The sequence below is a fragment of the Stegostoma tigrinum genome, chromosome 45 (assembly GCF_030684315.1).
Source record: "Stegostoma tigrinum isolate sSteTig4 chromosome 45, sSteTig4.hap1, whole genome shotgun sequence".
In the NCBI taxonomy this organism is placed as follows: Eukaryota; Metazoa; Chordata; class Chondrichthyes; order Orectolobiformes; family Stegostomatidae; genus Stegostoma; species Stegostoma tigrinum.
This window is the reverse complement of record NC_081398.1, coordinates 3,436,736-3,451,321: the sequence shown is the minus strand read 5'-3', so window position 1 is coordinate 3,451,321 and position 14,586 is coordinate 3,436,736. Positions and strand designations below refer to the sequence as shown.

Below are 14,586 nucleotides of genomic sequence, written 5' to 3'. Positions count from 1 at the left end.
CTCTGTGGATTAGGTGGGTGTGTCTCTGGTGTGCACAGTACCTGTCATGAGATGCTGGTGATTGCTGTTCAAGATGGAGGCCCAGTTCTTTGAAAGTGGAGATGCAGGTACATAGGACAGTGAAAAAGGTATTTGGTACGCTTGCCTTTATTGGTCAGTGCATTGAGTAAAGGAGTCGGGAGGTCATGTTAAAGCCATACAGGACATTGTTTAGGTCATTTATGGCGTACTGTGCACAATTCTGGTCTCCCTGCTACAGGAAAAATGTTGTGAAACTTGAAAGGGTTCAGTAAAGGTTTACAAGGTTGTTACCAAGGGCTGGAGGGTTTGAGCTATGGGGCAGGCTGAATAGACTGGGGCTATTTTCTCGAGAGTGTCGGAGGTTGAGGGGTGACCTTAATAAGGTTTATAAAATCATGGGGGCAAGGGAGTCAAAAACTACAGGGCATCAGTTTAAGATGAGAGGGACCTAAGAGGCAACCTTTTAATGCGGAGGGCGGTGTGTGTATGAAATGAGCTGCCACAAGAAGCTGGTACAATTTCAACATTTAAAAGACATCTGGATGGATATATGAACTGGAATAGTTTGGAGGGACATGGGCCAAAAACTGGCAGATGAGACTGGATTTATCTAGGATATTTGGTTGGCATGGACGAGTTGGACTGAAGAGTCTGTTTTCGTGCTGTATATCTCCATGACTCGATGACTCTAAAAGCAAGCAGTGAGCAGGAGTCACCAGGTACCCACTTCCGACTTTCATGTTGGGATCTCTCTCTGTCTAGGTCCCATCCAGGTTTGGATAGAAATCTGCAGTTTAGGGATTAACACATGCAAATAGGCCTCTCGTCGCTCACTAGTGAGATTCTTGCATCATCGTTCAAAACTTGGTTGAAGAATCGGACATTTTCCTCTTGGCATTGAAAATCTAATTTCAACCAAATTCACCTTGATGTTCCAACTGACCCAGCAATGCCTGCGTTGTTTGGGGGCTGGGAAGATTTTGCACAAAAAATTAAGATTATAAACACTTCTAAATCACCCTGATTTTTTAAACCCGTCTCCCTTTCAAGAATCATTGGTTATCAACAAAATCTAGCACTTCGCATAAGACCAAAAATCATTGTAATCTCAGGAAAAAAGAAAATAAAACTTAATTCTTGCAATCCCTAAATCTTGGGAGTACTGCCGTGGGTTCACTTTCTTTTGTATCTATTGTGTTTCATGGGTCATTAATAAATATATTCAACAGTTGAGGCCCTAGTCCAGATCCTTTGGTGTTCACAAGTTAATTTTGCTAAATTTGAGTACATGCTTAATGTCTTAACTACTTTAAACTGTCTCACAAGTCTCCTAACGTGGTCAATAATTTGCTGTGACTTCCATAAGCTTAATTAACAGTAATATTTAGAATCGTTGTGAATGTCTTAGCTTCAGCTAACTGGTTCCACTTTCTCCAAGGGCACATCACTTTGTCATTAACTGGAGATTTCAATAACTTAATAACAAATATTGGGTAATATGCTTCCTTGACTGCCTTGTTAACTCTTAACATTGATGCTTTCCTGTGAAATTTTTAAATCTTAAGAAGAGACAAATATTTAGCACACCTGGAACACTTTGATAATAAACTTAGTACTAAAATATAGTGAAATAATTATGGACATGAGAGCCTATGGATTAGTTTAAGTTAGAAACAATATAAATGTCTGAAAGTCATGATCACGAGTTTGAAAAAAATGGAAAGATAGAACTTTATTGGTTACATCAAACTAGTTTTCTATAGTGACAGCTCATGTCAATACTTTGGTTCATTTGACCTTCAATAAGCTTTAAATTTTTTCTGATGTTGTATTTCAAATATATTATTACTACAAACGCATTCTTTATCTACGCACTAAAATGAAACTAAATGTTTTATAGACAATCGAAACTACAAGGAGGCAGGTTAGAACTGCTGCTCGAAACTCATTAGAGTTCAAATGGAAATCCTTCTTCAAGACATATCTGGCACAAAATAGTGCAGCTGCAGATAGGAATCATCAAAATCTGAAAACATCACTCCAAGAGGTCTCCAGCTCAACCATCTTCAACTGCTTCATCAATTCATTGCCATGAAGGCTGTGGTGCCCAGGTCACGGAGTACATTTAAGACAGAGATAGATAGGTTCTTGATTGTCAAGGGGATCAAAGATTACAGGGAGAAAGTGGGAGGATGAGGTTGAGAAACATATCAGCCATGATTGAACAGCGGAACAAACTCGAGGGTCAAATAGCTGAATGTCTGCTTCCATGGCCTTATGGTCAATGACCTTTCCTTTGCCATACAGCAAATAAGACCAGAAATACAGCATGTTTAGTGATAACTCCAATGTTCAGCTCCAATCATAAACCCTTCTGTAATAACGCAGCCCAGGTCATCAAGCGCTGATTAATACCCAGGTTTGAGCTGCCGAATGATATGTGACACTGGTTTACACAGGTGTCAGTTAATAGTGATCTCAATATGTTCCACCTAATTGCCAAAAGTCTCAACAACACTAATCAGTTTAACTAGTTCAGCCATATCAGTAGTCTCAAAACAAGGACAGAACTTGCTGGATGACAGGCTCATTTCCCTTGAATCAGATGTGTAACTCACTATTTACCTGGACAGTGCAGCCACAATAACATTAAATGACCAAAACCATGTGGGATTTAGGAGTTTGATAGATTGGCACACTCAAAACAAGAGCATCTCTTCTGTTATTACTGCAGTGTCTGTTGTACATACAAAAATATATACAATCTAAATCCCTTATAACGCTATGAAAAGGTAGATTGATTATCTCACATGACCACAATCTAAGGCTATTGGAATAAATCTCATTGAATAGTACAGAAAGGCTTAAAGGTCGAGTGGTCTTCTTCTCCTAATTTGTGCATTTGTGAAGATCTCAGCGGATGACAACCAGTGTGGCATCCAGTTCAAGGAAGAACATTTTTCAAAAGCAGAATAATTGTCTATGAGGGTGATGGAAGTGATCAATGCTTTCAAAGGCAATTGAGTAATGTGAGAAACGCTTTTTCATTTGGGCTCTGGGCTGAATTAGGAAAAAAATGCTGCCTTTAAACCAAGGAACCTGTGTAAGAAGATGCTTATAGTTTAAGAAATAAGTTACTGGAGCACAATATCAGCTGTATATGCGATATTGCCTTATTGAAACAATGATGGAAAGCTCTAGACAGATCACACCAACAGTGTGTTCATGGTGATTCTGCCCAGAGAGAGTCTTTTGATTGGCTTTTCAATTGATACCGGTTATCAGGAGAGCTCAACATAGTATCAATTTCTTGATTGGTTCTTGGGCAGGTGGCAACTGCCTCATATTTGACAATGCAGCAGAAACTTTGAGCCAGCAAAGAGAAAGCATCCATCTTTCTTTATCTCCTTCCTGTGGTTAGAAAAACAGAAGAAAAATCCTGTAAAATTAGGTTTCTCCCTCGTGCTTCCTCTATTAGCCACTTGCTCTGTAAATCCCGGTAAAAGAGAAAGGGGAAAATGTCACTTTCAGGCTCACTGAAAGAGCTCGGCGAACACATCAACTACAACTAGCAGCCAAACTACAAATCTTCACTCAAACTCTGAACACACCTATGGACATGAGACGCTAAAGCAAACAAGGAAACAACATCAAGAACACAAAAATATACAAAGAAGTGATGGTCTCATTTGATGTAACAGCATTGTTTACATCAACCAACAGACTAGCCAAAGAAACCATATCCAACTTACTAGACAAACACAACAGACGACAGAACGAGGAATAGATCAACAAACACTGCACACTTAAACTACTGGACTAATGCTTAACAATCCACTTCATATTCAACTGCAGGATATATGAGCAGATCATAGGGACTCCCACATGGGCTCACCCATCTCTGGACTGATAGGTGAGACGGTCATGCAAAGGCTGGAATAAGCAGACCCCCACAGATCAAACCTAAGCTCTTGATGAGTTCTGCTGGGCGAAGCTACTGTAGTTATAAAAAGAACAGAAATTGATAACACCCACTGACTCATTGACACCATACTCACAAGGGACCAAATTTTCAAGAGAGGAGGAAAACAACAACAAACTCCTTTTCGTGGACGTGACGGCGGGAAGAAGAAAGACTGTAACTTCGCTACAAAAATATACAGGAAATCTACACATACTGACCAGGTTTTAAACTATCACAGCAACCGACAACTCACATAAGAGGAACTGTTCAAAAGGGCTACTACACTCAGGGAGGCAATGGCCTAGTGGTATATCACAGCACTGTTAATCCAGAGACCCAGGTAATATCCGGGGGATCTGGGTTCGAATCCCGCCATGGAATTCAATAAATATCTGGAAATAAGAATCCAATGATGACCATGAACCCATTGCTGATTGTCGGGGAAAAAACCCATCTGGTTCACTAATGTCCTTTAAGGAAGGAAACTGACATCCTTATCTGGTGTGGCCTACATGTGACTCCAGACCCACAACAATGTGGCTGACTCTGAACTGCCCTCTGGGCAATGAGGGATGGGCCATAAATGCTGACTGACCAGTGACGCCCTCATCCCATGAATGAATAAAGATACACTGCAGCACACCTGATCTACAGAAGGAAGAAGAACACTTCTACAAGGTCTTTATCCTCACAGCTTCATCCAACGATGCACAACCCGGACACACCAAAACCCGAAACAATAACTACCACACAATATACAAAAAACACCTCAGAACTGACAGCAGATTACTCAGACCGCTAGGAATCATGACAGCACACAAATCGGTAGCCACACTAAGACAGCAACTAACCAGGGTTAAAGATCCAATAGATACCATGGACAGGATGAATGTAATTTATGAGATACCATACAGACGCTGCATAAAAGACCAAGTGGGACAAACAGGCAGACAACTAGCAACTTGCGTCCATGAACACCAGCTAGCAACTAAATCACACAACCAGATGTCCTTGGTTTCAATGCACAGATGAGAAAAAACACTTTCAACTGGGTCAACGCTACCATCATGGAACAAGCCAAACAGAGGACAGCCAGGGAATTCTATGAGGCTTGGCATTCAACTGCGGACTCCATCAACAAACACATGGAATTAGACCCGATATACCAATCATTACAATGTGCAACTGGAACCAGCACCTACCGGAAGCAGCAAAAACCAACCACATAAATTTGAATCGGCATAAGACAACAGCGTTTCATAGGAGGCTTTGAGCCTCTGAGGGTGTCACCCTGAAAGGTGTCGAAATGTCTGTTATCAAACCTCCTAGTTCGGTGAATACACCAACATCTACAACCAGCACCCGAGCTGGGTTGATATTCGCTCAAACCCTGTTCGCTGAAAAGGCAAATCCACAACCACTGAATGAAGACTAGGAATAGGTATATCCACAACCTCTTGTCATTAACAAAGAGTCAGAAGAAATCAAAAGGAACAAAAAGAAAACAACTTAGATGCCTGTGGTCCAAACCAGTGCAATCAAACTGTTTACAATTTTTTCTTTTTATATCCATGTTTTGCTTCAGTGTATGGGGATTTTTAAAAGGGGTAGAATTCAAGTTATGGAGTCATAAGTCAGCAATCCATGCTTCTTTTTTGCCATTGGTTAAAAACAATTTGTCTGCAATAAATAGTTATTTACTTACTCCCAGAATAGAAAAGCCTGCTGTGCATATTCTTTTAACCCGAAACAGACAGTTAGATAGAACTGAGTAATTCTAAGCCGAGTCAAATTTTCACATTTACGATGATTTTGGGAATAGTGGGGCTTGACTTCGAGTTCACTATTCCAGTGAGTCATGTTAAAAGGCATTTAAGGGGATAAAAACTTGCAAGACTATAATGTTAAAGGGAGGGAAAAGAGACTGCTGGGATTACTTGATAAAGAGTTGGCATGGACTTGACAATCCAAATTGCTTCCTTCTGTGCTGTTCAAAATACAAATTGCTGGAAAAGCTCAGGAGATCTGGCAGCATCTGTGAAGAGAATCAGAGTTAACATTTCGGGTCGAATGACCCTTCCTCAGAACAATGTTACATTGACAACACCTCCTTTTCACAGAAAGATAAAATAGCAGCGTCAAGGGAACATTGTCATCTCCAAATTTCTTTTCAAATCACAAAATACCTTGACTTGGAGCAACAGCAGAACAAGGGTGACTGCAGTTCAAGAAGAAAGTTCACTAACACCTTTTCAGGGCAATAATGGATTAGCAATAAATGCCAGTCCTACCAGCATCAAATAAAATAACTGTTACAAAGGAGTAAACGATGGATTGGACGGGGTTAAGGATGGAGGACAATGCGTGTCAAACTCTAATAGTTTGCACAACCAAGTGCAGGGGCATCTGTAATTTTGGATAATGCTGCTGTTCATAGAATGGCTCAAGCATCACTTGTGGCCCAAATCATTTTCATGTGGTCCTCGTGATCCTGTACTTTTGTATTTTATCCATGTTACCAGAGCCAAGATCCAGAATGGTCCTTTTTTCATTATTGATTGCTCCTAATAACAGTCCTTACCTTGATGTCATCTCCCAGGTAAAGGTAGCAAGAGGACTTTAAGGAACTAGCTGGTCTTGAATTGTCATTTAGATGATGGAAAATTAAAAATCCAGAGTTTAGGCCCTTGACTCTGTTGTATAAATTGAATGCTGCGGAGACTGGCTGTGAACCAGACTGGGATTGTAATCTTCAATACAAGTCACTGAAGAATGGTGGCACAGAAAATCTGCATCAGAAAAATGTTAACCGGGGGAGAATGTCACTTTCTTTTATTGCAGCAATACAATAATTATGTAACTTTTGGAGGGATACAGTGGCATTGAAATTACCTTATGGAAACAAAGGCTTAACTTGGTAATACCCAATCCTTTGTTCAGTAAATAAAGTGGTAAATTATTTATCTTAAATGGGTAAGCAGATCTCCAGGGACAAGAACTTTAATACTAACTTGTAAAGTCCTTTCACAAAATACCTACATAGCATAATTTCAAGCACTTTAGAAAATATATTTCTAAAAGACCATATGCATTTTAATCTTCCTTTCATCACAGAAACTGAAAATTTAAATGCCCAGCAATTGAAGGATTAAGCTGAAAAAACTAATCAGACTCCGTGGCGATAAATCAAGTCAGGATCTGCCAATGGAAGCAGAAGAGAATGGATAGTGACAGTCAAAATTCTGCAACAGCAGCCATTCGCTAGGCGTGCCTTCCAACTCTTATATGGCTGGCAAGAAACCCACTAAAGGTTTCACAATAAACAGTTGCCCTCCACAGAGGGAAAAGATCTGCCACAGAAATAAAATGTTTTTTGTTTGTACTTGCAATTGCCCAATAGGCAATAAAATAAATTCATAGTGACCAGGTGTCTAACACCAATCTGCCATTACTATGCCTTTTGACATTCCACTGCTGTTGTCGAAATGTTGTGCCAGACTGAGGCGTAGCGCTCCATGGAATTCTACATTATACTGCAATCTTTGTGTTCCGGAAGCTGGAGTTGTCCCTGAAATGACAGAGGCAACAGTGATTCAAGGCAAAGTCGAGAAAAACAATGAAACGATTCAGTGACCTATCATGTGATCATTTACTCTGGTGGTGATTGAAAAAAATCACTCAGGTAGTACTAGGTGAACTGGAAGTGATTGCTCAGAAAGCATTAACAGCTATTTACTAAGAATCATTCACATTTGCACACAGCATCTGGAAAGAACATCTGCCTGAGCAACAGGTGAGTATGAAACACTGATCACACAGCACTAGGCAGTCATAAGCAACTAGATATTGATTAAAGGAGAACTAGGAGTCATTAGCAGATTATGAAGAGCTGATCTGGTGACAAGCAGTAACAAATAATAGGTTCCAAATAAGGTTAGCAATAAACCAAAATACACTAGATCCTTAATCTGTTTGATTTCTGCTTTAGAAGTGCAGTGTAAACTTGTATACTCCCTTGTTAATTAGGCAATTATGTTCGACGTTGCACAAAATAAAACACCATTTCAATGAAATAAAAATACCATTTCAAGATAAAATTCAGTCTAATGAGCTTCTGGTTTGGTTTTGACTGTCTCAGGGAAGGTCTGATTGAAATTAATATCCCATTTAAAGCCAAAAATTTGGTAATGTTTCCTAGTATGTTCTACAATATGAAACAACACAGGAACACGCCTTCAGCTCAACAAGTCCGCTCTGGTTCCTAATCCTTATCTAGACCCACTAACTATGCCCATTCAAGGTTTCTATCCCTCTGTTCACCTCCTGTTCATGTGTCTATCAAGATATGCCTTAAATACTGCTAACACACCTGCTTCCACCACTTCCACTGGCAGTGCATTCTTGGCAACCACCAGCCTCTGTGAGAAAAATTTTTCTCCACACTTCTCCCGTAAACTTTCCCCTTTTCACCTTGAACCTGTGCCTTTTTGTAGTTGCCTTTTCCATTGGGGAACAAGTGTCAGACTATCCACCCTGTCCATGCCTCCCATAATTCTGTGGAGGTGCTGGTGTTGGATTGGGGTGGACAAGGTCAAAAATCACACAACACCAGGTTATAGTCCAACGGGTTTATTTGAAGGTACAAGTTTTTGGTGCCTTGTTCCTTCTTCAAGTGTCAGTGAGAGGAGTGACATCAGACACAGAATTTATAAGCAAAAGATCAAAGGGTCATACAGCAAGCACGAATAATGTTGAACAAACATAAGATGTCTGTTAAATCTTTAATCAGTTAGAAAGGATTAATTTGCAAATTTCAGAGCTTTTTACGAGTCACTGCCCGGAGATGACTAAAGGTTTTATCAGTTCTCTGGCAATGCCCATTCACTGTCTTCTATGACAAAGCCAGTTTTGTATCCATCTGTCCAGCACACTGCAGATCCCATGAGACTCTATCTTTTATACCAGCCTGTCATCAGGTACCTTATCAAATGCCTTACTAAATAGACAACAACCATTGCTCTTCCCTCATCAATCATTCTTGTCACCTCCTCAAAAAACTCAGACAAGTTGGTGAGACATGACCTTCTCGGCACAAACCCCTGCTGCCTATGACTAACAAGTCCATTTGCTTCCAAATGTGAATAAGTTCTGTCTCTCAGTATCTTCTCCAACAGCTTCCTCACTACTGACATTGGGCTGACCAGCTGGATTATCTGTTCCCTTCTCAAACAAAGGAACAACACTGGCCATTCTCCAGTCCTCAGCAACCTTGCCTCAGGCCAAGGAGGATGCAAAGATATCTGTTAAGGCTGCAGCTAATTTCTTCCTTGCCTCCCACTATATTCTGGGATAGATCCCTTCATGCATTTCAAAATACCCAACAATTCCTCCTTCATGATGTTGACCTGTCTGAGAGCATTCACACACCTTTCCCTGACCTGAACATCCCTCATGTCCCTCTCTTCGGTGAAAACCAATGTAAAGTACTTATTAAGGATCTCATCCATTTCCTCTGGCTCCACACATAACCTCTCTCCTTTATCCTTGAGTGGGCCTACTCTTTTCCTAGCTACCCTCTTGCTTTTAATTTATGTATAAAATGCCTTGGGATTCTCCTTCACCCTGCTGACCAAGTACATTTCATAGCCCCTTTTAGCCCTCCTAACTCTCCATTTGAGCTCCTTCCCACCTTCTCTGTATTTTTCAAGGACTTTGTCCGTTTTTAGCTGTCTAGACCTTAGGTACGCTTCCTCTATTTTTGACTGAGCTGATAATTTCCCCAGTCATCCAAATTTCCTGAATCCTGCCATTCCTGTCTTTAATTTTCACAGGAACATACCGAACTTGCACTCTAATCGACTGGTCTTCAAAAGGCTCCCACATTTGAGATGTGGATTTACTGACAAGCAGCAGCTCCCAGTTTACATTTTCTAATTCTTGCCTAATTTGGTTATAGTTGGCCTTCCCACCAACTTAGTACCTTCATCCAAGGTTCACTTTTGTCTTTATCCATAAGTATACAAAAACTTACAAAATTATGGTCACTATTCCCAAAATGCTCCCCTACTGAAACTTTAATCACTGGCTAAGCTCATTTCCCAATACCAGGTCCAGTATGGCCCTCCCTCATTGGACTATCCACATACTGTTTCAATAAACCCTTCCTTAACACAGCAAACACATTGCACCCTATCCAAACCTCCGGACTAAGGGAGTTCCAGTCAATATAGTGGAAGTTAAAATCACCCACCACAACAACCCTGTTATTTTCATATCTGAACTATTTCTTAATCACTCTGTTCAGAGATGTCATTACACAGCTCCAGAACAGGTGGAACTTGAACACAGGACTCTCTGGCTCAGAGGCAGGGTCATCACCTCTGCACTATAGCGGCTAATAAGGGAAGGAAAGGAATGCTATGCATTGGCCGAGAAGCAAACCCAAGTCTCCCGCATGGCAGGCAAACTGCTACAGCTGAATCACCATTGCAACTAGGACAAAGTGAATAGCGTAAGATTTTATACGACTACTGACACAGCAGTTATCTTCTTTGCCTGAACATAAACAAGCTCCGAAAATCAATGACGATGAGAAGGTGACAGAAAAGCCACCAAGATCTCCATGGCCACCATGCTCCAAGGACCTGAAGCCAAAGAACTATCTGGCACCATATATACCAAATTGTCAATGCAATGTTAAGGAAAACAATGGTTTTGTTTCCAAGAAGAATGAAAACTAATCTTAAGATGTGGGCGGGCAAGGGGGCAATGGTCATTCTGAAGTTGTGCATAGCTGTCCCATGTGTCCTGAGTGATTGACATGGCATAAACTGCAATACCCTAGAAACTGGGCATATCAACACGTGCTCAGAGCTGGGAGCAATCCTCATCAGTCAGTTGTCGTTTTCAGATGGAAGTTTGACTTAAAGAAGAGGAAAAAGGAGCCCTTCAGCTGAAGATCAAAAAATCTGTTATGCTCAATCTGTTATGGCTCATATACTTTTCTATTTAATTATAGTACCATATCTAACCTGCTGCATTTTAGAGAATAAAACTCTCTGAAATTTATTCCGATTGGTCAACAGACATTATTAGGCCACAGTGGTCTCAAACCTCAAAATCTTACAGTTCAGTCAGAAATTCTACACAGTATATTAAGGGGTGGAAACCTTGAATAACATTCCATTTTACATACCTCAAGAGCACTGTAGCATTCTGGATGACTTCAGTTTAACTTAGCTCGGACTGGAAATGATATCAGAGGCCTGTTTAATCAACAAAGCTTAGTATCTACTGGGGCAGTGAGGTCACTCAGGGCTGCAGGGAAGCTTTTAGTAAGTTAGCCACCATTCAATTCTCAGTAAAAATCCACATTGAGCCAATCTTACTTGATACTGTCTGTGTGCGTCTTGTATTCCATGATTGTGCTTGGTGGTAGGTTCAACACGCGGCGCAAAGTGTCACGTATCCGAGCAGTAGTTGCTTGATCACTGGCTGTTTTGTTCCACACTGAAATTATGTCTTCCTGCCAATGGATAAATTAAAATTGGAACATTTTTCCCAAATTAGTTAATTTTCCAAACGGGATTTCCCATAGACAAAAGCTTTCCTTCATGACCTCAAATCCCAAAATGATTTACAGTCAATTAAGTATTTTCTGAAGTGCAATCACTAAGCTAAGGGCAAAAAAAAATCTCAAAGGTAGCAGTTTGGCATTGGCCACTTAATTTGTTTTAGCATATTGCTACAGAACATTTGTTGCCCAGGAAATTGGAAAAACTCTTTTGTTCATTGTCAGATACTGTCACAGGGTCTCTTACATTCAACTGAATTAAACAAAACAGAAGAAATGGAAACCAAGATTCAAGTGAAGATGGGCAAGGAGATAACAGTCATCCTGACATGGTCAATGGCTGGAAGGATTTGGACAAGTGATTGAAACAGCAGCAATGGGCAGCCCCCATAATAACATATATCACCAGGGATAGGTGGAGACAGAGGGTTATAAACAACAGCAGGGGGGATGAGCCACCAACTTTTTGAGGGAAGACCAGAAATTCCCTTTCATTAGCTGAAGGGAAGGACACAGAAGCTGCTACCAAAGACTACCGAGTCATCTGAGATATGGGAGTGCGCTACCTCTACTCCTCTATTTTACAGTATGGATTCAGGATCTGAGATCCATTTTCAACTGTCACAGGTAGTATGTTACCTACATCCTCCCACCCTGCCACCTGCAAAAATTCCATTCCCTATTCCCAATTCCTTCGCCTCCGCCGCATCTGCTCCCAGGATGAGGCATTCCACTCCCGCACATCTCAGATGTCCACGTTCTTCAAGGACCGCAACTTTCCCCCCGCAGTGGTCCAGAACGCCCTTGACTGTGTCTCCTACATTTGCCGCAACACATCCCTCACACCCCGCCCCCGCAACCACCGCCCTAAAAGAATCCCCCTCGTCCTCACATACCACCCCACTAACCTCCGGATACAACGCATCATCCTCCGACACTTCCGTCATCTACAATCCGACCCCACCACCCAAGACATTTTTCCATCCCCACCCTTGTCTGCCTTCCGGAGAGACCACTCTCTCCATGACTCCCTTGTCCTCTCCGTGACTCCCCTCCAACCCCACCACACCCAGCACCTTCCCCTGCAACCGCAGGAAATGCTACACTTGCCCCCACACCTCCTCCCTCACCCCTATCCCAGGCTCCAAGATGACTTTCCATATTAAGCAGATGTTCACCTGCACATCTGCCAATGTGGTATACTGTTTCCATTGTACCCGGTGTGGCTTCCTCTACATTTGGGAAACCAAGCGGAGGCTTGGGGACTGCTTTGCAGAACACCTCCGCTCGGTTCGCAATAAACAACTGCACCTCCTGGTCGCGAGCCATTTTAACTCCCCCTCCCACACCTCAGATGACATGTCCATCATGGGCCTCCTGCAGTGCCACAATGATGCCACCCGAAGGTTGCAGGAACAGCAACTCATATTCCGCTTGGGAACCCTGCAGCCCAATTGTATCAATGTGGACTTCACAAGCTTCAAAATCTCCCCCTCCCCCACTGCATCCCAAAACCAGCTGAGCTCGTCCCCTCCCCCCACTGCATCACAAAACCAGCCAGCTCATCCCAAACCTGTTCTTCCTCTCACCTATCCCCTCCTCCTAACTCAAGCCGCTCCTCCATTTCCCACCTACAAACTTCATCCCGTCTCCTTGACCAGTCTGTCCTCCCTGGACTGACGTATCCCCTCCCCACCTATACTCTCCTCTCCACCTATCTTCTCCTCTATCCATCTTCGGTCCGCCTCTCCCTCTCTCCCTATTTATTTCAGAACCCTCTCCCCATCCCCCTCTCTGATGAAGGGTCTAGGCCCGAAACGTCAGCTTTTGCGCTCCTGAGATGCTGTTTAGCCTGCTGTGTTCATCCAGCTTCACACTTTGTTATCTTGGATTCTCCAGCATCTGCAGTTCCCATTATCTCTGATCTCATGTTAGCTATCTTTGGCTAATTAACTAATGAAGAGATCTACCCTGCTGTTTCTCAATAAGCCAACAGAAAACTGCTGCAAATTATCAATTGCCTTTATTAAGTGACTGTGATCATGAATCCACCAAAATCAAAACTGTCCTGAATTCCCTCAATGCATCCATCCACTTTTAACAGTGCATTGCTAGTCTCTCCTGAAAGCCTTTCAGACTGCCCCATTAAGCTATCTCGGTGGGACCTCAAATTGCTTGTACCAAAGAATGTTTAATTTGAGGCATGATGGTGAAATCTGCCCAGGGGCCAAATGTAAAGCAGGTCTTTTTAGCACCTACATGTCAGATCTCATAACATTTCTACACCCCATTAAGCCTCTCCTGTAGTGACCTTGGCATCTATTTCTTTGCTTTCTCTTGGAACTTTGTACGAAATAACACATTATAAACTATTGTAAGGGCACAGAGGTCTGATATGTACAGTACATCAGCTTTGAAGGTGGCAGTGCAAATTGTTAAAAAAGACATACAGGATATTTGGCTTTACAAATACAGACAGTAAGTAGCTAACTAGTTACTACAAACCCCAGCACAATGGGACATTTGGCCCCTTTCTGCACTATGATATGAAGGCAAGTTCTTGATTTTAACTAATTTTTAGAAACAGTTTAACGCGAAACATATTTTTGAAGTTGGCAAGGTTCACCTGCTAAAGTCACTCCCAATCGTGTTTTAAACTGTGAACTGTTGTCCAAAGCCTTTTTGTGAGAAAATCAGGGAGTTCCAGGCCCGACCAGTCCCCCTCCACCGACACTCTCATCCGCCTAGCTGAACTCGTCCTCACACTCAACAACTTCTCTTTTGACTCCTCCCACTTCCTACAGACTAAGGGGGTGGCCATGGGCACCCGCATGGGCCCCAGCTATGCCTGCCTCTTTGTAGGTTACGTGGAACAGTCCCTCTTCCGCACCTACACAGGCCCCAAACCCCACCTCTTTACGTGGAACAGTCCCTCTTCCGCACCTACACAGGCCCCAAACCCCACCTCTTCCTCCGGTACATTGATGACTGTATCGGCGCCGCCTCTTGCTCCCCAGAGGAGCTCGAA

General features: G+C 42.2%; 1 protein-coding gene across 1 annotated transcript in view; it reads right to left on the bottom strand.

Moving 5' to 3' along the window:
• Window positions 1-1,727: 1,727 nt before the first annotated feature.
• LOC125448816 (eukaryotic translation initiation factor 4E type 2-like) overlaps window positions 1,728-14,586 on the bottom strand; it is a 51,981-nt gene continuing 39,122 nt past the window's right edge. The window contains exons 6-7 of the mRNA XM_048524364.2: window positions 11,374-11,510; window positions 1,728-7,553 (exon numbers count right to left, since the gene is read on the bottom strand). Of these exons, the coding sequence (XP_048380321.1) occupies window positions 7,514-7,553; window positions 11,374-11,510 (177 nt within the window). The 3' untranslated portion in view covers window positions 1,728-7,513. The remainder of the gene's footprint in view (window positions 7,554-11,373; window positions 11,511-14,586) is intronic.